The following is a 22,983-nucleotide window of genomic DNA, read 5'->3' as shown; positions in this document are numbered from 1 at the left end:
GATCTTCCCTCTAGATGTCTGCCTTGAATCACAGTCATGCAAAATAACTGACCTTATTAGTAGTCACAATGCAGTTGTGTTTTGTCAGAAAGCAATTTTATGGGGAGAGAACTCCACTCAGCCCAGGCCGAGAGCCACGTTAAACCTTCATCACCTGCCAGCTGAGGTGTGAAGGACAGCGGCTCCAAAATAAAAGAAAAGCTGAAAGAGGGAGGGGTGAGTTTTCTAAATTGTTGCCACCAACATTCCCCCCCAGGCCTCCACCAGTGTCCCAGGACTGACTGGCTCAGTAAAATACGGGTGGGGTAGGAGATAAATAGACATGTCCACGGCACCTGGAAATAAGGGGGTGGGGCTACTGCGGCCTGGGAAACAGGACTCCTTGCATGCTCATTGGCTGTCAGGGTGTTGGCCAGTGAAGAGGGGAGATTTGCTGGGGGTATAAAGAACATGCATTGTTTTGGAAGGTCTCAGTAGACAGACGGACAGAGAGAACACCTTCCACCCTCACATCTGACGCCACAATCTTTTAATTTCTCCGATCTGACACCCCAACTTGAGTCTTTTGGACACTTAAGTGGATTTAAAGGGACATTTGCAAGTGTGACATTGAGTGTAGCTGTTCTGGTCATGCCTGGAGTCGACCTGGACTTCCTCCCAGCCTCACAGGCTCCAGAGGCTTTGGACAGCCCAGATAGTGCTTGTGCTGAGTCTGGCCTAGAGGAGGTGATTGGTGATCTGTTTGCTCAGGAGGAGGCAGAGGATGAAGAGGAGCAGTTTTGCAAAAGGGAATTTGAATACACATTACAGTGTGCAGTGGGGGAGATCCATTGTGACCTGCAGGCCTTTGGTAAGAGAGTAGATGCCCGTCTGGAGGAGGCAGCAGCTCAGGTGGCTCCTCTGGCAGAGGCCCTTGCCAGACTGCAGGAGGAAAACCTGAGGCTGAAGATTCAGCAAGAAAGGCTGGTGAGGCAAGTGGAAGCTTTGTGCCAGGCCATGGGGCTATCTGATACCTTACTGCACGAACTGCCCACTGAGGAAAGCCCAACTATATGTGAAAACAAAACAGCATCCAGTGATCCTGCAGCCTGCACACCCCAGGACACTGCACTTGAAGCACCACGTGACACTTCATCCAGCACTCCCCAAGACTCTCTGTCCACTCCAGCTAGTATTCACCGGGATATTCCATCAAGCGAACCCCAGGAACCTTCATCATGCCCCCAGGACTCGGACTCTGCATCTGCTGGGACAAGCACACCTCAGAATCCAGAGCCTTCACCTGTCCCTCACCCCCCAGCCTTTGCAATCTGCCGCTCCCTCTCTGCTCCCTCTTTGATGGCAAGCATTTCTTGCAGCGACAGCACGGTACTGCTCCTGTTAATGGTTCTGATAATGAACCCTTTTTGCTTCAGATAAGCTGCGTGAGGAATGTCTTTTGTTCCCGTGTTGACAACACACGTGGATCAGCTGGCCATGAGCACTTTGACGTGCCATGCCAGTGACACTCTGTGTTCTCACTCACGTACTTGTTGACCCACTGTTCCATCTGTCTTTGCTTTCCATTGATTTTCATCTCACATTATGTCCTCACTTCTTTTTAAAAAAAACATTGGACCATCTCAGCTGTCAGTCAGTTTTGACAGATAGTGTTACTTCATTGCAATCTGTCACAGAGCTATTCCAATCCTCCAACACCATGTGTTACTGATCCTGGCTAGCTCTCGTGTGTCTGCAAGTGCTCTGTTGAGTGGCTAAACTTCCTTGTGGAGGAAAAAATGACCACTTTATAACAATAACTCTGTCCCTAGCCTGTAGTTTGCTATGTTCAGATCATCCATAATGTTCCCCTTGGCAGGGACATGAAGTTGGCATTGTTGCTTTTGAAAAAGGAGCTATAAATGAGAAGGTTTAACTTGTCTGGCTTTAGATTTAACTCGTGATAAAACTTACATTAACGTTATAGAGATGAATGCACAGTTTCATGACTGACAGGATAACCATCTTTGGCTGTGTTTGCTCTACGTGCTCTTGAAATCCCACAACAAGCCCTGTGTGTGTTTGTGTGCACTGCTGACATTTTGAGGGATATTGAGTATTTGCGGCATTATCTCCGGTTATTCAACTGACCAGTGTTCATATTCCTGTCTAATCCTGCACAGACAGCTGGGTCTGCCAATCAGCTGCTCCAGGAAAGGTGACGGACTTCTCTTAAATGTTGCCCCGATGATTGTGATAATGAGGGGTGACCTTATCTGGCTGTTTTTCCTCAATGTCTTTGTGCAGTATCAACTGTTTCTCTCATGTGAGCTCTTCTGGTGGAGAATGTATTACAGGTCTAAGTGATGAATCAGTTTCCAGACGGATAATAGCCCTTCTCTCATTAGCGAACAGCTAAATCAAAACAGCATGCTTATGCCACAGTGACTCAGATGCTGAAAAGTATCCTGAAGCTGAATTAAACCCGAGCAGTAAGGTTATCTGGGATTTTCTCACCCCACTCACATTCCCTCATTGCCTGAATCAGAGCCCTTGTTTGGCTGTGTTGTGTCCAAAAACATTCCTCGTCGGTCAAGTGCCTCTCAGTCCAGTCTGTCCCATGTCCAGAAAAGTCTTAAAACTAGTGACCACCCGTGATCACACAGCACTGTGGCTGCGCTGGGCATTGTCCCTCCCTGGTGAGACCTGTTCCTGCTGCGGCCCGCAGGGAGGAGGACTGGGCGACTGTGGATAGGGACGGTGCCAGCTGTCTGAGCTATATGTGGACCTGGACTCAGTTACAACAAAAGCAGTGAAGCCACAGCTAGTGCTCGTAGTCTGCCACAGGCATTCACACTGCATGAAATAAAAATTTATGGGGTGTTTATGGTCACTGCAAATATGCTGCTAGATATCCAGATTTACCTTAGCAACCTATAATGTCATGTTTGCTCTGTTGGTGCTCCACTTCCTCCACAGCATGCTCCCTAAATCTTTCCTTTTGCTCCTTTGCTCACCACTCCTCCTGTAGTGCACATACCATCTCCTCAGAGTTTATATCTGCTAATGCATTGTTCCCATCTTCCAGTCGTAATGGTGTACTGTACCTGTCACATAAACTCTTGCTTCACAGCAGCTCTGTATCATTCAGACACTCAGTGTGTCAGTCACACTCCATGAACTACGTTAACAGTAACTTGGCAGGGCTGCTCTCGCTCTCATGTGCTTACTGTCACCCTCTCCGGCACGGCTGGAAGGCGGAGGGGATGGAAGAAATGATGAGATGTGGTGAGCTGGTACAAAAAGAGATTATTAGAGGGAGCCTGCCGCACAAACTCAGGCCTATTATGGCTGCAGTGTGTTTGACCGAAATCCTCTTGCGCTTATTACGTCCTAAATGTCAGCAAGGTTTACTTGTGTTTTTTTAAACCCTCATCCTGGTTTTATAAGTGTACAACTTAAAAGCCTGAGCACCAGGTCAGGGGATTGTTCCTGCGGGAGCTCTCAGATGGAAATGCACATGTCCAACTAAGGTCGCAACTTCTTTTCTTTTCAATGAATAATAGGCATTGAAACTAATTAATGTAACCCTGTGTGTCGCTGTGTGTCTTTTATGTTATGTGTTGTGCACAGATGGAGACAGAGCCCGTTGTGGCCTCAGAGCCGGTGTATTCAGCTGGACCGTCTGCCCAGGTGGTGTGTAATGTCCCCGCCATCCCCAACGGCTCCAGCACTCAGACCAAAACAGATGAGCGCTCCGGAAAACTGACTGCCGAACAGCTGGCTGCTATCGAGGATGAGGAGCTCCTCGATAAAATGGTACTTCACACCTAAGTATTAATTCTGCGTGATTTAGGTTTGAAAGCACCACTTTGTAACAAATACAGCAGCTTCAGAGGGTTTATGTATCAACACTAGATCTTACCACTTATGTGAGAGAATATTTGGAAAAGTCTCAGCAAGGTTGTGTTGTGTGTTTCTCACAATGCTATGTTAGAACTGCGTGCATAATTAGAGCCATGCCACTTTGGCTTTTTGTGGGGAATGATCTCATTGTTTCCGTTGTGTGTTTTTTTTCTTTTCTGTCCACAGCTCGATGAGTCAAAAGACTTTGAGGAGAGGAAGATGATCCGTGCGGCCATGAGAGACCTTCGCAAGAGAAAGAGAGGTAACAGATGATAGATAAACAACCTCCTATCTGTTACCCCAACCACATGAAAGCTTTTGCTCCATTCATTTTGTCTTGACTACTGCTGTCTTTCATATCATCAAACTGCCTGATGACTTTTAATTTACTTTTTTCCCCTTATGATTATGATTTTTTTACTTTACAAACTTTAAACAAACTTGAAATTTCCACATGCTTTCTATTCATTCTGCCCTCAGAGGCCATGTTGGGATGTACTCAGGAGGAAATAGGTATTGCAGGTTGGTGTGTGCATTAACAACTGATACTTGCCTGTGTTTGTCTTTTTGTGTGCACCATCCTGTCATTGTCAAACCACAACAAGTTTACCTGTGAGATCTCTGTGGTGGATGATGAAGGATAATGTTGACAGTTGTTGTTAACGTGCATGACTCCTGGTTTCACACTCACCTCGACGTGCTGCAACAGTGTTACTGAGGCGTTTGCTGCATTCAGTGTATTCTGTGTTTTGCAGTGAGCACCCACCATTTGTCTTCACCAGGCATCTGGTTGCATTGAGCTGACAGTTAAACCTCCTAATTGGATTCCTAGATCTGTAATAGTTCAGTGCACTCAGTAGCATGGGGCATACAAAGGGCAAAGAAATATCAGACAGAGCAAAACAGAGGGTTTAAGAATAAACGTCTGCACAGTATGTTTAAATACACTCTCAGGTAAAAGCTGGAGGAAGTGCTGCAGATATCAGTGTTCTGGACATTGCTGAACTTGGCACAGTCCTCCATAGGGGACGATCAGGGTGCGTTTGCTCTTTTTGATCTGTCATGTTTGTGCAGTACATATTGCTTGACAGCTCTGGCTCGCCTGCAAGTCTCCCACCTGTGGGTGTTAGTGTGTTCAGAGGAATTTTACGGTACTGTGGAAAAAGATCCTGAAATGTATCGCCTCAAATTTGGAAGCCCTGTTTTAATCCATCTTTATGGCAGTCAGATGAGGTCCTGTCAGTTTGTTTAGGACCTTTTGTCCTCCTCCTCCTCTTTTTCCACTGACATCATCTCTCCACGTCTCTGTCCCCTCTGTCCTCTCAACTCCTCTCCTCTCCTCCACCCCAGACCAAAGAGAAAAGGAGCGCGAGACACGTCTGCAGGAGCTCCGGCAGCAGAGGGAAGAGCGAACACAGAAAGGCCGCACTGGGGTCGGAGCAGGAGAGGTGGTGATGAGGAAAGTGGAGAAGTCCGCGGATGGCTCTAGCCACAGCCAAGTCACCAAGACAGACCGCTTCGCTTCATCTGGTAGTCTTTTCTGTTCTTTTCCTATGCATTTCTGAACCTTGTTTAAACCTGTATTTAATCACTCAAGTCAACAAAGAGGCAATTCTTATTTACAGTTGGACGGCACAAAGGGCACCTTGGGAGGAAAAGGAAAAAATAAACAGTAAAAGCAGATGGAAAATCTAATTATAAGGATACTGACAGTCATTAAATGAATGTGTACCATATGTATATAATTTAAAATGTGTGTTTGTGTTTTTAGATGATGGGAGCAGATCAACACGCAGCACTGTCGTCGAGGCCAGTTATGTGCAGAAAACAGACAGTGAGTCATTACTTTCATTTGCTCTCTGGCTCTCTTACAATACTGTGTAGTCATTACATCACTAACATCCTTCATGTGTCCATGTGTTTACTACCTTAGGAGGGACAGTCCAGTCAAAGTCATACAGCTACAGCTCTTCCACATCATCCTCCTCCTCCTCCAACACAAGCAAAAAAGTGGGCAGGTAGGTTCTGAAACATCAGCACAGTAATTATACTCAATTGTAAATCCCTGCACTTTCACAAATTAACTTGCTCTATGTGTCCCTGCCTCAGTGTTTTTGATCGGGAAGACGACACATCGTCTCGCAGTGGCAGCAGCGGGCTGGCCGCAGTGGAGCGAAGGCAGGCAGAGCGGCGCAAGGAGTTAATGAGGGCACAGACACTGCCGAAGACCTCTGCCATGCAGGCCCGCAAAGCCATGATAGAGAAGCTGGAGAAGGAGGGAGGCGGGTAAGGATAAACATCGAGGCCTTACTACCAAAGAAAGAAAAAGGAGCAGGTCAAAGCATGTAAATATTAACCTGACTTTTTTTTTCTGTTTTAAGCCCTGGAAATCAGGCGGTGGCCAAGGTAAACAAGGTCCAGCGTTCCACCAGCTTTGGTGTACCCAACGCGAACTCCATCAAGCAGATGCTGCTCGACTGGTGCCGTGCCAAGACCCGCTCTTATGAGGTGAGCCAAGCAGCCACGGCAACCCACCGTTTGTTTACTGCTCATCTTTTATGTCAGCCAGTGAAGTTGTACCTGATGATAAAGACAAGATAGGCTGAGATAATATTTTCCTACTTTGGAAATGTTTCCATCACGTATCCATCACTGGCTCCATATCTGTTCTGTTTATCTTCTCTCTCAGCACGTCGACATTCAGAACTTTTCATCCAGCTGGAGTAACGGCATGGCATTTTGTGCCCTGGTGCACAACTTTTTCCCTGAATCCTTTGACTACAGCTCTCTGAGCCCGAGCAACCGCAGGCAAAACTTTGAGGTGGCCTTCAGCACTGCAGAGTGAGTACACACGAGAAAACACGTTTGTCCCAGTAACATGTCCACTAACCACATCAGGTCTGTTATTGTTGTTAAGTTTGACTGCGAGTCAGAGCATCAACTGACCGCATCAACTGCAGAAGCCTTCATTTGTGTTACAGGGACACTTTGCCAATTTTCAACCAGCTTTGTATCATAACAATGTGGGTAGTATGTGTAAAGGAACCGAGGTAAATTTCCCTCGATCTTACCAATGCCCAGATCTCCCTGCCCGTCTTGACTGGCTCTAGGGCTGTCGCTCAAACTACAGAGTGTACTTGTGCATTTTCTTATGCCGGCCACCACGGCCACAAAGAGTGTAGAAGCGGTTTGAGAGAGAGCCTTGCTCCTTTTTCTCTTTCTCAAACTCAAACTCAGACCAAACTCCGATCAAACTGTAAAACTAGGCAGTGCTGATCAAATATAAACCAAGTTTCTGTGACTGTATTGCCTATTTCTTTCCTAAAATGACTTCAGACACATATTTAAGTGCACTGTTTGGCTGTATATGAGAATCTGTGAACAAGAAGCGGTGTCACTGTTTCCTGTATTGTAAAAACAAAGGCTGAAAATACTGAGATCAAACAGTACAGCTAAGCAGTGCTGATAAAATGTGAAACTAGATTCTCTTACTGCATTGCCTGTGTCTTCCCTCAGAGGTTTATAGAAACTTATTTTAGCTTACCGTTAAACTGTGATTTGAGATTTGTTACTAGTCAACTGCCATATTGTTTCCTGTGGAAAAACGGCCAAGCTTGCGGGAGCGTTTATTAGTCACAGCCCTTTTTCTCTGGTCATGTAGCATTAAGTTCAAAGTATTTGTGTCTTTCTGCTGCATAGACAGCCTCGTTTCCAGTAGTGAAATACTTCTTTAAGCCTGGTAGAGAATGTGATGAAACCAACAGAAGAAGCTACTACAGGCTGAGCTTTCCTCAGACGCTATTTTCCGACCAAGGCAGCTGTGCAGTGAATACACAATTAAACTCAAACAGTCCAAGCCAGCTCTCCAAATCAACACATTTCCCTTCTTCGCTTCAAACAGACTTTTTCACATCATTTTCTTGTTCCTATGAGAAAATTCGCTTCTGTAATCCAATCTTTGTCGACATCTACTTGAACCTAAAGCACAGAGACGGACCGAAAACTCGAGGAAGTTCCTCAGCTGATGTCCCAGTGTTAACTGTCCCTGTCTCTCCCAGGTGTATCGAACCACCTCCAGACTACCACTACTCTAATTACTCCACCTCTAAACCTCCACTCTCCATCTGTCCGCTACTATGAGTAACTGCTGTGACACTCTCCATCTGCTCTAAACCAGAGACCCATGAGCAAACCCTTCCCAAACAACCACCAGGTTAAAAAAAACAAACGACAAGCTTTCGGCTATGCCCCCAACATTTCTCCTTCTTCTTTTACTCCTAATCTCTCTCCTTCTTCTCTTTCTTATGTCTCTTGCGTCACACCATTCTCACTTGTGATGCCCCCCCACCCACTTGTGTGTGTGTGTTCACATGCTCCCAGTAGGTTACTGTCCATGCTGATGATGTTGATATTATTCATGCTCTCAACACCAGACTGTCACCCAACCACAGCCCGCGTCTTTCCACCTTTGTGTTGCACCATCACTCACTTCCCCAGGCACTCCCCAGCAGTTTGCTGTTATCTGGAATCTCAACACACACACACACACCCACACACACTCCATCCTGTTCACCAGTGTGTTTTTTAGAGTCACCACATGGTTGTGTTTTTGTTTGTTTGTTTTTTGCAGAATCCTTGTTGTTTTTTTCATTTTCTCTGACAGAACCCAGTCATATTGAAATGATCAAAATTCGCACAGAAAAAAACAACAACAAACAAAAGGGCTAAATGAGCATCACCTGCTCATTTGACGTTTTGTTTTGTCTCGTGTGTGTGTGTGTGTTTGCCACATATTGTATGTATCATGATGTTCATGAAGCATGTCAACTCATGGATATGTTTGTGAACGCACAGAATGTAATGTTATTGTTTATTTTTGTGTAATTTCTCTCCCTCTGTCTCTTCACCCTGAATCTTTTTTCATTTGGCTGCTCACTGCTTTATCTGTTTTTTTTCTTTCCTCTCTTTCCCATACTTTGTCCACTATCTCTGTCCTGTTCGTTCTCTCTTCTTCTTATCTGTACTTCCTCCTCCTCCTCTTCTTTGTTTCTATCTGTCTGGATCTGCCTTTCCTTCCTGTCCTCGTCCTCCCCCATCTCTCTACCCCCTCCCCCTGCTGGGTGCGGGCACAGGAAACTAGTGGACTGTCCCCAGCTGTTGGATGTGGACGACATGGTGAAGATGCGCGAGCCAGATTGGAAGTGTGTGTATACGTACCTGCAGGAGTTCTACAGGGGTCTGGTGACGAAGGGCCTGGTTAAAACCAAAAACTCCTCCTAGAGTTGCACCGCAACTAAAACTGAACCCATGGTGAGAGAGGGGGCAAACCTGCCGTACAAAGGAACCTCACTTTGGTTCTGACTGACTTAATGGGGTGAAGGGAGTATGTATGAGTGTGTGCGTGTGTGTGTGCGTGCGTGCGTGCGTGCGTGCGTGCGTGCGTGCGTGCGTGCGTGCGCGTGTGTGTGTGTGTGTGTGTAACTGCATGATTTAAGCAGCTGTGAGGATTTAAATCAAACGCGGTGGGTCAGAAAACTCCTTTATTGGCTGCTTTTGGACATTTGATCCTTCATGTTAATCTGAAGCTACCGAGGTCCAAAGTACCAAACATGGTATGCATGTGTGTGTCTGTCTGTCCATGTGTGCATTTCTGCATAGTCAGAGACTATGGCCCAGGCGGAGAGCCAGGACCATCTGCAGCTCAACACTTTAAAAGGAACTGCTGCATCACAGTGTTTCAAACAGAGAAGTTAGGAAACAAAGCAGGGAACGGAAAAGGCTGCATCGTCCACTGACTTTTTATCATGTGTGAATTTACAGCTGTTTACGCTCGTAAAGCCTTTTAGAGGCAAAGTAATAGTAAAGTGCACAATGACCCCGAGTCTACAGTTCGTTAAATAACAAAAACGAGTTGATGCCGTTGACATTTACTTTATCGTGTGAGAGATTTACCCGTGTGCTGTCCTGTTACTCTACACTTTGTTTGTGTAGGATGTCTCAGAGGGTTTACAGTATGTGGAGATGTAATGCCACCCTGTGGTCACTCCTTGCATGGCTCACACGTGAGGTCGTTGTTCCTAAAAGTGTTTATTGAAACACGCTGCATTACTGAAGTTTATTTATAGAGAGCTTTTAAGGGGTTTTACACACAGTGCTTTAGAGAAAACAGAGACAAGAAAGGATGAAAGAAGTAGACGATGACCACAACAAGGAAGAGCTTGAGTTCATCAGTGCAGAGGTGTGTGTGTATGTGCGTACTAGGGATGTTCCTAACAACTAATTTTCCTGACATCCTGGAAGTTTAAACACAGACTAGTCGACTCGTCTAAAAGGAAGAAAACACTTCAAGAAACAGTCAAATTGAGCTTGATTTAATCTATAAGGTTGAATATAGGTAGAAAATATTATTGTGTACATTATGAGAGCCATTTAAAATCATTCATTATATTTATCGATAACTGAATCATATTTTAAATGCACTAAAATGTGGCATTTTGGACTGTGCATTATTAACATTGCACATTAGCCTACAAAACATGACAGCAGCTCACCAAATACACGTTAATAATATTATTTATTTACTGTGTATCTAACCTCCCAAATAATTTTCATTCAAAAATGCACACTCATGCGGTATCTCTGTCATGCATGAGCAAACTGACACACACAAAGACAGGTCCAGGTTATATTCATGACTGTGCTGCTAGTTAGTCTCACCGATTTAAACTCTTCCCGTTGTCCTCTGGGTAACATTCAACCAACTAATATTTCGGGAGCTGCCTAGTGAGGCTAGTAAAGTTTGATCGATTAATATTGCACACCCCTAGTGTGTGTGTGTGTGTGTGTGTGTGTGTGTGTGTGTGTGTGTGTGTATGTGTGTGTGTGTGTGCATAAGGCTAGCTTTTATCTACCATTGCTGCTCCATTACTTTTGTTAATAACCATGCGAACGCACCTGATGGACGATTAAATCTGAGTAATAATGACTGAACATCTGAAGAGAATTATCCACCTCTCTCCTCCATCTCTGGTCCTCTACCTTTCCGTCTGTTCATCCTGCTCTCTCTCACACACACCGTCTCTTGTATGCTGTTCCTCAGGACATACGCCAACTGCATGCCTCTGCTGGAAGTGGAGGACATGATGATCATGGGCAATAAACCCGACTCCAAATGCGTCTTCACCTACGTACAGTCTCTGGTCAACCACCTGCGCCGATACGAGATGTCCATGGGTCGGCCCTGTGACCTCTGACCTGTGCTCAGTGAGCCTCGACGCCTCCCTCTCCCAACCTCTCCCTAAGCTCAATCGCCACCTGATGACTGCCTCCGCACTGACGGGCTGAGTCACAGAGTTGCTCATCTCTGATGGACACGTTGGGGATTGTGTGTGTGCGTGTGTGTGTGTGTCAGTTTTCTTATTATCTGTGTTGGCAGTGGTGATGTGTATTCATTGTTTCATTAACACACAGTCCACCTTCCTCCAGCAAGAGAGCGCCAAAGTTTTTATAACACAACCTTATAAGCTTTAAAATTTTACTCTTTTTAATTTTTTGTACTGTTTGTACCGGGTCATATTTAACACACAGACATTGTGTCACGACGCTAGTGTACTGTAAACACATCGAGACAGAAAAAAGAAATATTTTTTATAGTATTTCCCCTTTTTAAGTTATTTATACCTACATATTTCTCTGCTACACTTTTGTAACAAGTACTGTAATTTGCTTGCATTTCTTTGAGTGATTCCACAAAGGAAGAAAAATACACTCAACCTTAAGATGGATTTTCATTTCGGTACTTTTTCATTTTTACCAAACTCTGGCTGCTTAAAGTATTTTAATTAAGTTATTACTATTCTCATGTTAATGTTATCAGTTAGCATATTTACCATTTAATTCATGAGCACAGGGATGTTCTGTCGTAATTGTTCAAACGGATGCAACATTGTTATGAGTAATGTCACCTTTCTGAACTCTACCGTGCTACTGAGAACATGTTTCAGATTATCATATTATTCTAGCAGCAAAAAATGCATGCAGTAAAACACTTTTTTATTCAGGTAGAAAGAAAACAAGAGGAGTTTGTTGTAGTCTGATGTCATACAGCTGAATTGTATCAATACTTGATGTTTCTTAGCGCTTGACTGACAGCATATGTGCAAAATAACATGTATAACAGAGCTACTGTCATCCGCCAGCATCACTGACTTGCCCTGCAAACACACTCACACACAGCTCTGTTAGAGGGCTCCTTATTTATGCTTGAGTAGATTTTTTTTTCTTTTTGAAAATATATTGTTTTTTATTTTGTTAGTGTGTACATGATGCTTTTGAAAGCTCAAGCTATCACGATGTTTTGTCAAACTAATTGGGGTCACTTTTTGGTCGAGTTAACGGGCCCGACGAAAGCCGGCTTTCCTTTTAAACGTGAATGATCACGACTGAACGTAACCGCCAATTGTATATTTTACAACTTGAAGCTAAGAAAATTTTTTAAATGAAAATGTTTATTCCGCTTGTAAAAATTTAAAATTCCTTTAAGAAGATCGTTCCAGAGCTGAATGAGCTTGATGAAACTTATTTCTTAAAGCTCTGTTTGAGTAGATTTAGAGAAATTATTTGAGGATTATTCCACCGCTGCCAGCTGAAAAACAAACATCTTCCATGGAGCAGTGAGTGCTGTACATAAGAGCTTAAACACGTTATAATTTCACGTTTCTGTGCACCACAGTTAAATGTGAATTAAAATAAACAAATTTGAGAAATGAGTGTTTGTTTGGAATTATTGCTCTGATCTGTCTCGTGAAACACTATTTTATTTTCCACACCAGATTACTCAGTCTGTCAAACATGCTTCCATTCATACTCAGATTTACACAACATGAGAACATAAATATTCAACACAGCAAAGACTAAGAATGAGATTTTGAGATTTTTTTTATTATTTCATTCTTCTTTTTCTTTTTCTTTTTTTAACAACGCTCCCACTAGAGTCCTCTTGTGTGCATCAGTCCAACCCACCAGAACATGTAACATCAGCCTCAGGCCATTCACACAGTTTTCAGTCTGAGGCTTCATTCAGTTTCACAGTAGGTAGGAAGCAATCAGACACACAAGAGAACTCAAGAGGGGCGAACATCCTGAAGACAGCTGACACATGATGGACCAAAACACAAAATAAAACACACACGTCCAGTCTTTGCGCAGAGAGTAGAAAAGCACTCACAAAGCAGCCTGCTAGATTATTATCGCTGCAAAAAATAAGAACAAACAGCAAGAACAATATGTGCAAATTCAGACTGTGGACCTTTTCAAAGGCCTTTTGCTGATGCTAAGATTGTGTCCTCGCCCAAGGACTGATCCATGATCTGCTGGTCTTATTTTGAAATGACAAACATTCCTGTCATCAACTGCAATAACCAGCTGGTCGTGGAGCAGCTTTGGGGCTTTAATGGTACTGTGAGATTCCTACTTTTCTCCACTCTGACAGGTTATAGATCAGTATGCTTGGCTTCTGCTTTGGGCTCTGAAGAGGCGTTTTCTGTGGCGAGAGAGGCAGTGGCGGATTTGTACGGCGGCTCGTCTTTAAACGGGCTGTCTTTGGCAGGGGAGAAGCGGAACTCCTCGGGCACCTCGTCCTCAGGTTCAGCCTTCTTGTAGAAGCCGAGCTTCTCCAGCAGCTTGTTGATCTCAGAGCGGGTCATGTCGGACAGGGCAATCCGCTGTGGAGGACACGTGCACGTTAGATTATAATACCATTTTAAGGGAATACTTCACCTCCAAAAAGTGTTATGTGTTATGTTGAATTCGTAAAGAAAACTTCTCTGCGATAAATAAAGAATCCAGACACTGAGAAAATTCTTGATGAATGATGCAGGGGACCACGTTTACCAGCAAAAGTATATCAAAACATCCCTTTACAAACCCTCACACAGCTTGTGCAGTATAATCCAAGTCTTTTTTATTCAGCCATATGTTCAGTCTTTCCCAAACACATGCATTTTTACTGAAGCCTTTCTATTTTAAACAATGTCCCATATGAGTAGTGCTCCTGGGCAAACATGCTTACCCAAGCACACTACTAATCCTTGCATGAAACTGTGTTTTTAATACTAAGATTGTAGTGAAAATGCATGTGTTTGGGAAGTGCTGAGCATACGACTGCATAAATAAGACTTGGATAAATACTGCATGAGCTAAAGAGTTTGTAAATGGATGTTTTGATATAGTTTTACTGTAGTTAAACTAACTCCAATTCATCAAGACTTTTCTGTTTTTGGATTTCTTGTTCACCGTGGAGGCATGCAAAAAAAAAAAACTTTCTTCACAAAGTCAGTGTAACACAGGGTGAGTAATTGATATACCACTGACCACTGTCGGTCTTTGTTTCACTGTTATAATCATTAAAAAGCAAAAGCAGCATGTGTATACATTCAGTAGGCTATATCTTCAGTAGCTAGCTAGCTAACCCTACACTTTTCAGGGACTAATTTTGGTTTTGGAACAGGGAAGAAACGTGTATCTTTTTCCAACCTCTCCAGGTAACGAGTATCATTAATACACGACGTGCCCCAGGCACAACATTTAGCTCCAAATCCACAAAACCAGCCTGAAAATGAAGGAAATCTGAAAAGATTGCATTAGAGTCAATGGAGCACAGCTGTGTTGTTGTTGGACCCTGGTCTGAGCCGGCCCAATGCTATGTTATGATTGGCCAATCTGCGTCTGGGGGCGGGACTGGCAACTATTTGACCAGAAATTTGCCATTAACAGCTTTAAAATGTAAAGTCAGATGAGGGTTTACAGCTTAGTATAGAGTCCTACACATACATGACCCCAAAAAATGAATGCCGTTACCATTATTATGCCTTTAATTTTTAACAAAGTGAAATGAAGCTAACTGTATAACTGGTTTAGGAAGACCTCACTCCACTGACTTCTACAGATCACTATGATAACTCTGGGAATGAATGGCTGAAACAACACACAGACTCTGATTTACACCACAGTTGTCTCATTATATCATATTATTTACTTTAGTTTTTTAGGATCCCCATTAGCTGATGACCTGATGTTAACTAATCTTCCTATCACAAAGTTTAACAAACAATTCTGTACATTACATACTTTCAAACATCACATTACACACACACAAAAAAAAAAAATCTTTATCTAAAATTAACAGGGGTGTAGGTTTTGTTTCTTCATTGAGAGATACACATATGAATCAGGGGGTTTGTGGGTCGTCCTGCAGGATCTTTTGAGTGTCAAACATTCAATTTCCTGCATTCTGGTGCCTTTTCTGCATCAATTTACAGCACAAATCACTTTAATTTTGTCAAAATAAAAGTCTTTTGAGGCCTTAATGTTTTTATTTCGGGCGGACAAATGTACATGGTCTATTATATTGAGAAGGACGTGTCCTCTGTGTCCTATCCCCAAAATCTATGCCTATGACTACAGACAAAACTCAGGAGGCATGATTTCAACATTAACAACATTTTGTTTATTTACTGAGCTCCATCTTGTAATGGCTCTGTGAATTACAGTAGATTTGCAAAGTTTTGTCATCTGTCTGGGTGGTAAGAGAGTAAGAGATATCCTGAACTGGACTGTCTTTTTAGATACATATGTTTGTTCTCTACTGATGTACACTACTTTCTTGTTATTTAAGACATTCCTGAAAAAGATTAAAGATGCTATAATCACAGTCTAAGTCTACATATGGGTTTTTGAATATAATGCAAAACAAGTACAATACACTGCAAAACGAAGACTTACATCCAGCTCTTCGAAGTAGTGGTTCAGGAGGACAAGCTCAGGGTCGGCCCCAGGAATGTGTTTCATCACCAGGTTATGGCTGAGGTAGTCATGGTCAAAGAATATCATGGAGAGAAAATACTTGACTTTTTAGAGTGTGCAACTTAAAAGAGACATATTTAAGAACAAACAGCAGCAGTGTGCTTGAGTCAAAGGATACTAAAGAGGAATGTCCTGGACCACAAAGGCTTTGACCTGCAGACAGAGGAGGGGGGAATTAGTGTTATTTCACTCAGGGCTGCGTTCAGTGGGGGATCATGTGAAACCCTAGACATGAAAGGTAAAATGTCTGTCTGAGCAAACACTTTGACAGGGATTAGGCTTCAGTCTGCCGCTGACACTGGCTCTCAGCGTGTTCCTGTTGATTATATGGCAGAGGGGAACTTACCTCTCTGAGCCTGTTCAGCTGTCATCCACCACAGGTCTGCGAGGAGACACATAAAATAGAGGAAACTGTTACAAGCAGCTCTCAGACTTTGCAGTGGCGCCCCCAGAAATGTTTCACAGAGGAATTATTTTACAGTTAATATTACTAACTAGTCCATACCCATTGAGTACAGCATACCATACCATGACTTAGTCATACTAAAAATTAGAAAAAAAACCCCAAACATCCGGCCACAGGGGGAGCCACAGCGATCGGTCGCATTTTAGCCATTTTTAAGCATTTTTCTGTTGTTATAGCGCCACCCAGTTGACAATTAGAGTTAAATTTCTCCAGTCACCTTGAGGCGTCCTGTTCTACATATCTTCCAAGTTTAGTAAAAATCAATATTAGGCGGTTAGGCCTAGATAAGAAATTAGCTCTCTAGCGCCCCCATTTTGTTTGATGGGGTCAATAATGGAGGGGTCCCCTCAGATTATGTGTGGTCATATGCCTACAAAGTTGCGTGGTGATGGGTGAAACCCTTGAGATGTTATACACCTTTATGTGATGAGCCACGCCCTCCGCAATATTCATTGCCTTATAGAAGCTCAGTTTTAGTAAGTTTTCCAACTTTTGCCAAGAGGGAGCTTTAGATATTGGTCCCTTGATTATGTTCACCGAGTTTCATGCAGATCGCTCAAACTTCCTAGGAAGAGATTGATTTTTAGTGTTTTTCAAAAAATTCAAAATGGCGGAAAATCTATATCACCGGAAGTTATGGGTTCTTGAGGCAAATGAGTTCCTCATGAGGAGAGGCATCGCTGTGCAAAGTTTCATGTCTCTACGACATATGGGGCATGAGATATGCCCATTCAAAGTTTGTCATTTCAATCGGTTGCTATAGCGCCCCCCTTTGGCCAATTGATGTAATATTGCTTAAGTCGCATCCTCCCATGACCCTCTACCACTGTGCCAAATTTCACATGGATTGACCAAGTCAGTGAGGAGAAAAACGTGGAACAGACACACAGACACACCCACAGACAGAGTTTTCATCATTATAGTAAGATTATATGATGTACATAGACTAATACCAACCCAGTTAACATTTTGAGTTCCACAAAAATCCTGATTTAATGAGTTATGTATCTTTAAGTACATGTTTGGTGATTTATTGTTTATCATATAGGCTGGTTGTCCTTTTCCTTAAGAAGACGAACAGCTTCAATCTGAGGGAGTACATTGATTGTACGGACCAAAACATCTACTGGGGACAAGCCTCAAATTTAGAGGACACTCGTGGATACCCACAGTACCTATTTTCAGTCAGATATCTTGAGGTGAGAGTTCAAGGCACCCCTTTGAAAATGGTCATTCCAGTTATTTCCTCGCCAAAATTTTGCCTACATTTGTAGCACTATTTAGCCCTCTTTGCAATGAGCTATGCTAATGTGGTTGGTACCAATGGATGCCTTGGGTTGTCTAGTTTCATAAGATACTAACTTTGCGGTAGCTTCAGAAATGAGGGCGCCACAGCCTCTTAAAGATAGTAATATCGGAATCCAAATTAAGTTCAGCGCAAGTTCAGTCAGGAAGACTTTCTTTATGCCATATCCATCCACAATTCTCTCTCTATCACACTCCTGCCACTCCCACTAAACAGCTGACTATGGGTGTTCCCTCTCCTGGTTAGCCAATCAAACTTTGCCACAATCTCCATATCGCACCCTCCTTTACTACATTCAGCTCCTGTCACCTTATCCAGAGCCCAGGATGTGCTCCATAAAAGCCCACACCTCTTCACACCCAGATCCTCAGCTCCTTCTTCATCTCATGTCATCACCACCATCACCACCACCAGCGTCTAGACTACATGGGGATCCCTAATCTACTATGTCTTTACCACCCTCGTGGAATAGACGACATCACGATGGGGTCTAATCGCCAAAGACTTTTCACATTTCTCACACTTATATGCACATGTAAATAAATATTATTTCCTCTCAGAACAAGTCTCTCCAGATTGAATTATTTTTGCAACTGCATCGGGGCCTCCTTTCCCCTCTGCCTTGGGGGCGCCACTGATACTTCAGAAATGGGACATCACCTGAATTAGGAATAAGATAACTGACACATTTGGGCCACTGAAATGTGTCTTTATGCATATTTTCCTTGTGGGGCTGCAGTGTTTCCTTGTTCAAAACCACTTCAGCAAGTTTCTCTAATGTCCTGGTATCACTTTAGCGTTGCATCCTCTGAGAGCACAGAATCAAGATAGGCTCCTGGGAAGGATGCCTAACCTCCTTCTTGTGGGAATCTGAGCCGCAGGTATAGAGTAGCAGGTGTGACTAACACAACAATAGCAACAGATAACACGCTTTTCTTCAGGGTGGTGATTTGGTGACACCCTGGGGGAGAGTGCATAGTATCTCACAAAAAGGAGGGTAGAGTTACAGAAACTTTTGTGCTGAAATCAGACCTGCAGTTACACGCCCTCTGTCCCTTTATATAAGAGTGAGAACTGAGTCACTTTGTTGCAGATTTGATGGTTATTACATGAAATATTGTCTTAATAAGTGTGTTTAGTTGGGTGTACTGTAAAGGCGTGGATCATCCAATTTACAGCAACATACTCCCCTGGATAAAGCACTCACGCACGCGCCCAGCACGCAGATTAAAGGAATAAAACGCATCCATTTACATATTTATCCTAATCTGACTCAGATAATGCACACACACACACACCCTCGGCCCACCGTCACTGTAAATACAATCACGTATGAAGCGTGTTACTGTACCTCCACCCTCGCCTTCGCCAGTCCCTCCAGTTTCTTCAGATCCACATCGTAGGCCGAGGCACAGTGGAGTAAACTGGCCAACACGATCAGCCACATTATGTCTCCTCCTGGTTCAGATCGTGGACCAGGACCGCTCCAGTATCAGTACCTGCAGACGTCTGAAGGTAAGTAACGTAACTCGGCTGTGGAGAGGAGGAGAGATGATGTGCAGCTATGTCACGTCCGGACCTCTTGCCACGTCAAATATTTCTCCCAGAGGAGAGGGAAGGAGGCGGGGAGAGGGCGCTCATTGGCTGTCTGAGAGATCCCCATCAGGATACATTCAGTCCCTCAGTTGTGATGTGCAATCTGTGGTTAATCCTCGCAAGGAAATCTCCTTATAAAAATCATTAACAAAGCTGAAATATCGCCTGCTTAACTCTCTATTTATATTATGTTGCTGCAAGCATAAGATGGCGGATGGGTTGTTTTATATTTAGAAATAATGTTGATAGCTACTGTAATAAAGGTCATACAACATTACTGCATAACCACAAGTGCCTATGTGTGGCAGACAATATGGTAAAATGATCTGGAGGTTAATGAGATCCTACATGATCATATTCAAATTTATATTCTGTTTCAAATACATAAATAGCGGCAGAACATGTGCATTTTTTCTTTTCTTTTTTTAAACTGTATCTACAGTGGCGTGCAAAAGTTTTGGGCACCCCTGCTCAAAATTTATTTTAATGTGAATAGGTAAGTAAGTAGAAGATGAACTGATCTCCAAAAGGCACACAGTTAAAGATGAAACATGCTTTTAAAGATTTTAAGCAAGATCAGTGTATTATTTTTATTTTTCACAAATTTTGAGTGGAAAAAATGTAAAGGAGGACCATGCAAAAGTTTGGGCACCACTCTCAGACAACTTTTACAACAGTGTCAGACCTTAATTATCCCTAAGAAAGGCCAGGTGATGCAAATTTCAAAGCTTTATAAATATTCTGACTCCTGAAACCTTTTCCTGTCAATCAGCAGCCATGGGCTCCTCTAAACAGCTGCCTAGCACTCTGAAAACTAAAATAATTGATGCCCACAAAGCAGGAGAAGACTATAAGAAAATAGCAAAGCATTTTCAGGTAGCTGTTTCCTCAGTTGGTAATGTAATTGGAAATGTCAGGTAACAGGATCTGTGGAGGTCAAGTTGAGGTCTGCAAGCAATTTTTTTGAGAAAACTGCTTCTAGGATTGTTAGGAAGGCAAATCAAAACCCCCGTTTGACTGCAAAAGACCTGCAGGAAGATTTAGCAGACTCTGGAGTGGTGGTGCACTGTTCTACTGTGCGGTGATACCTGCACAAACATGACCTTCATGGAAGACTCATCAAAGGAAAACCTTTCCTGTGTCCTCACCACAAAAATCAGCGTCAGAAGTTTGCAAAGGAACATCGAAACAAGCCGTATGCTCTTTGGAAACAAGTCCTGTGGACTGAAGAAGTTAAAATAGAACTTTTTGGAAGCAACAAGCAAAAGGGGTGAAAAAGGGGTGCAGAATTTCATGAAAAAAAACACCTGTCTAACAGTTAAACACTGAGGTGGATCGATTATGCTTTCGGCTTGTGTTGCAAACTTTCAAGGGTAGAGGAAAGAATGGATTCAGTTAAATTCCAGCAAATTTTGTAAGCAAATCCACAATGGACGACCTCAAGAGGCACAAGCTGGTTACAAAAAGTGTTTTGAAGCTGTGATACCTGTCAAAAGGGGCGCTACTTAGTAGTGACCATGCAGGGTGCCCAAACTTTTGCTTCAGGCCCTTCTCCTTTTTTGTTGTTCTACTAACGCAACTATTAACAGTAAACACAATTTTGACCAGGGGTGCCCAAACTTTTGCATGCCACTGTATAAACTGCCTTTGTCTGAAATGTGCTTTATAAATAAGCCTATATGCAACACTGCATGCCTCATAAATTACTACAAAATTGAACTAATACCTCTGGCATAGTTAAAACAAAAACTGGACATTATATGTTTTTTTCAGAGGCACTGTTTATTGCAGGACTTCTGGATTGTGTTATATTGTAAAATGAGCACAAGTATTTTAATTATTTTTCAAATTTTCCAAATGTTACTCCATGAGACAGGATTGTAGCTCTCTTGGAAGTGCACAATTTCAAAAGCAGTTCAGGAAATCCGATGAGTTGCAAAGGAACATCCTGTAAAGGAACCCTGATGAGATATAATGAGAAAAGCAGCAAAGACTAACAGTAGCCACAGGTTATGACACATGCACACTGATTTATCCTGCACAAAGACCTGTGTTGCTGTCAGTATGATTCATCACAGAGGAGCAAGACAAACAGCCCTGCTGATCCACACTAGAATAGGCCTGTTGAAAGGATGGAAATATGAAGACATAAGTAGGTTATTTAACTTATTTCTACTCTGTAATACCTGGGCCAAAAGGCTGCAGAAGTTTTTGATACTGTGCTATATCAATACTTCCCATGAATTCCCAGCAACCTCAGGAAGGCACATGATAATATAGTGTTGGAAATGTCTCACTGTATCATATATTATAAGAACAAACAAAAACCATAAACTTCAGTATGTCACTGTCAATGTTACATCACTGTTGAGTATTATAGATATGCTGTAAATTATTTTGCATAATAGAAGGATACAGTGTATGAGTGTATTGTACTTGCAGTCAGATTTCAACACGTCCTGCAGCATTTCATTTACCTCTGCATACCTGCAGTAGCTTCAGGCGGCATGTTCACCACATTTACTGTACTGCTCTGCTTTTCCCAACAAACTTTGGCCTCAAAGGCCACGCACACACACACACACACACGCACGCATGCACGCACGCGCGCTAAGACACAGTTTTTGACTCATTCATTTTATAAAGGCCGCAGGCATTTAAGGGGTCATGGAGACAGATGAGCTGCCCTCAGGTGTTGCCATAGCAACACCTTTTCCCATGCTTTGGTTCAGAGGTGTTTGAGCCTCTGAGAAGTAAATACACACGTTTTAATGGTTGTATGGCTGCAGGAGCACCATTTAAGTCTTTATTTAGATGTCTTTACGTGCAACCAATCTGATAAGATTTTGGGTAATAATCAGCCATGATGGAAGGTGAAACAAACTAAGTTGCCCTTTTATTACATTTATATCATCCTGAAGAACTTCCAGTCTGAGTTTCAAATCTAAGTCTGAGTGAAACTAAATTCAGTGAAACAGATTCTTTGGTTATGTGCACAATCCTGATTTTGTGCTTTGAAATCTCCTCTCGTTGCCAAAACAGCGACACATAACTTTAAAGATCTGTGAGAGAAAACAAAGGCCCACCGCTCAGCTCACTCGAATCTGGTGACACAGTTCCTCTCAGCCTTAAAACATCTATTACATTCATGTTTCTGGATCCTGTTCAGTCTTAAATTAAGGAGTCGTTATCACCAGAAGGAATTCTAGAGTCTGAAGGGCAGAAATCTCATGGGACTCATTCAACTGTCATTGTGAAGCAAGTAGTAACTGATACTGATATTAGAAGCACTTTAGGTGATGGACAAGCTCTAAGACATTAAAGCAATAAAACAATGGAATAATATAAGAAAGATAAACTCCTTTGAAATTATTTTTGTACCAAAGATGTTCAGTTTACACAGTAAAATAATAATATAGGATAGAAATACATACACAGTTTACAAAATAAAGACCCAACATACATATGTCAGTTACAATGTTCCACATTACAAGTGATTAATAAACTTTAGAGAGCGGTTCATCTGTGTAACTACATTTGTGATTAGAACTAAAAATAATGTGTTATTTTGGAAACAATATAAGCTGTTGGGGCACAAATTGTGTTCCAAATGTTCAAATTACAAGGATGGAAATACACAGTGTGACTTGAAAATGAAAAAAAAATGTTCTGCACGTGAATTGGCTTTGCTAATTTGATTCATTTAAAATTTTGTAAGGGAATGTGCACCAATAAAGGACATTATTACATTAATGTTGTGGCCATGCCTGGTAGAGGGACACGGTGTCAACATGTAGTAAGGGCTGCTCTTAAGAGGGGAAAATGGAAAGCTTTCTTGGGCCCAGGTGTTCGAGGAGTCCATGGGGGC

At 42.7% G+C, this 22,983-nt stretch overlaps 2 protein-coding genes across 5 annotated transcripts in view; one reads left to right on the top strand and one right to left on the bottom strand.

Annotated features, from left to right (window-relative positions):
* The window catches only part of smtnb (smoothelin b), a 63,560-nt gene extending 50,880 nt beyond the window's left edge, over positions 1-12,680 (top strand). For 2 of the 4 annotated variants that reach the window (XM_050050115.1, XM_050050117.1), the window contains exons 11-21: positions 3,613-3,798; positions 4,072-4,147; positions 4,366-4,407; positions 5,236-5,415; positions 5,657-5,719; positions 5,819-5,903; positions 5,995-6,171; positions 6,267-6,393; positions 6,575-6,726; positions 9,018-9,195; positions 10,985-12,680. In XM_050050115.1, the coding sequence (XP_049906072.1) occupies positions 3,613-3,798; positions 4,072-4,147; positions 4,366-4,407; positions 5,236-5,415; positions 5,657-5,719; positions 5,819-5,903; positions 5,995-6,171; positions 6,267-6,393; positions 6,575-6,726; positions 9,018-9,165 (1,236 nt within the window). In that variant the 3' untranslated portion in view covers positions 9,166-9,195; positions 10,985-12,680. The remainder of the gene's footprint in view (positions 1-3,612; positions 3,799-4,071; positions 4,148-4,365; positions 4,408-5,235; positions 5,416-5,656; positions 5,720-5,818; positions 5,904-5,994; positions 6,172-6,266; positions 6,394-6,574; positions 6,727-9,017; positions 9,196-10,984) is intronic. The other 2 variants (XM_050050116.1, XM_050050118.1) reach the window with 2 other exon arrangements.
* A 124-nt stretch (positions 12,681-12,804) lies between these two features.
* On the bottom strand, positions 12,805-19,108 carry selenom (selenoprotein M). Its single transcript, XM_050050142.1, has 5 exons — positions 18,871-19,108; positions 16,094-16,129; positions 15,866-15,900; positions 15,667-15,745; positions 12,805-13,607 (listed from the first exon to the last, which is right to left on the bottom strand). Exons 1-5 carry the CDS (start codon positions 18,964-18,966, stop codon positions 13,377-13,379), a joined length of 477 nt encoding a protein of 158 aa, XP_049906099.1. The 5' UTR covers positions 18,967-19,108; the 3' UTR covers positions 12,805-13,376.
* Between the last annotated feature and the right edge of the window lie 3,875 nt (positions 19,109-22,983).

Source organism: Epinephelus moara, chromosome 8 (assembly GCF_006386435.1).
Source record: "Epinephelus moara isolate mb chromosome 8, YSFRI_EMoa_1.0, whole genome shotgun sequence".
In the NCBI taxonomy this organism is placed as follows: domain Eukaryota; kingdom Metazoa; phylum Chordata; class Actinopteri; order Perciformes; family Serranidae; genus Epinephelus; species Epinephelus moara.
The sequence above is the reverse complement of the archived record's forward strand: the minus strand, read 5'-3'. Positions and strand labels throughout refer to the sequence as shown.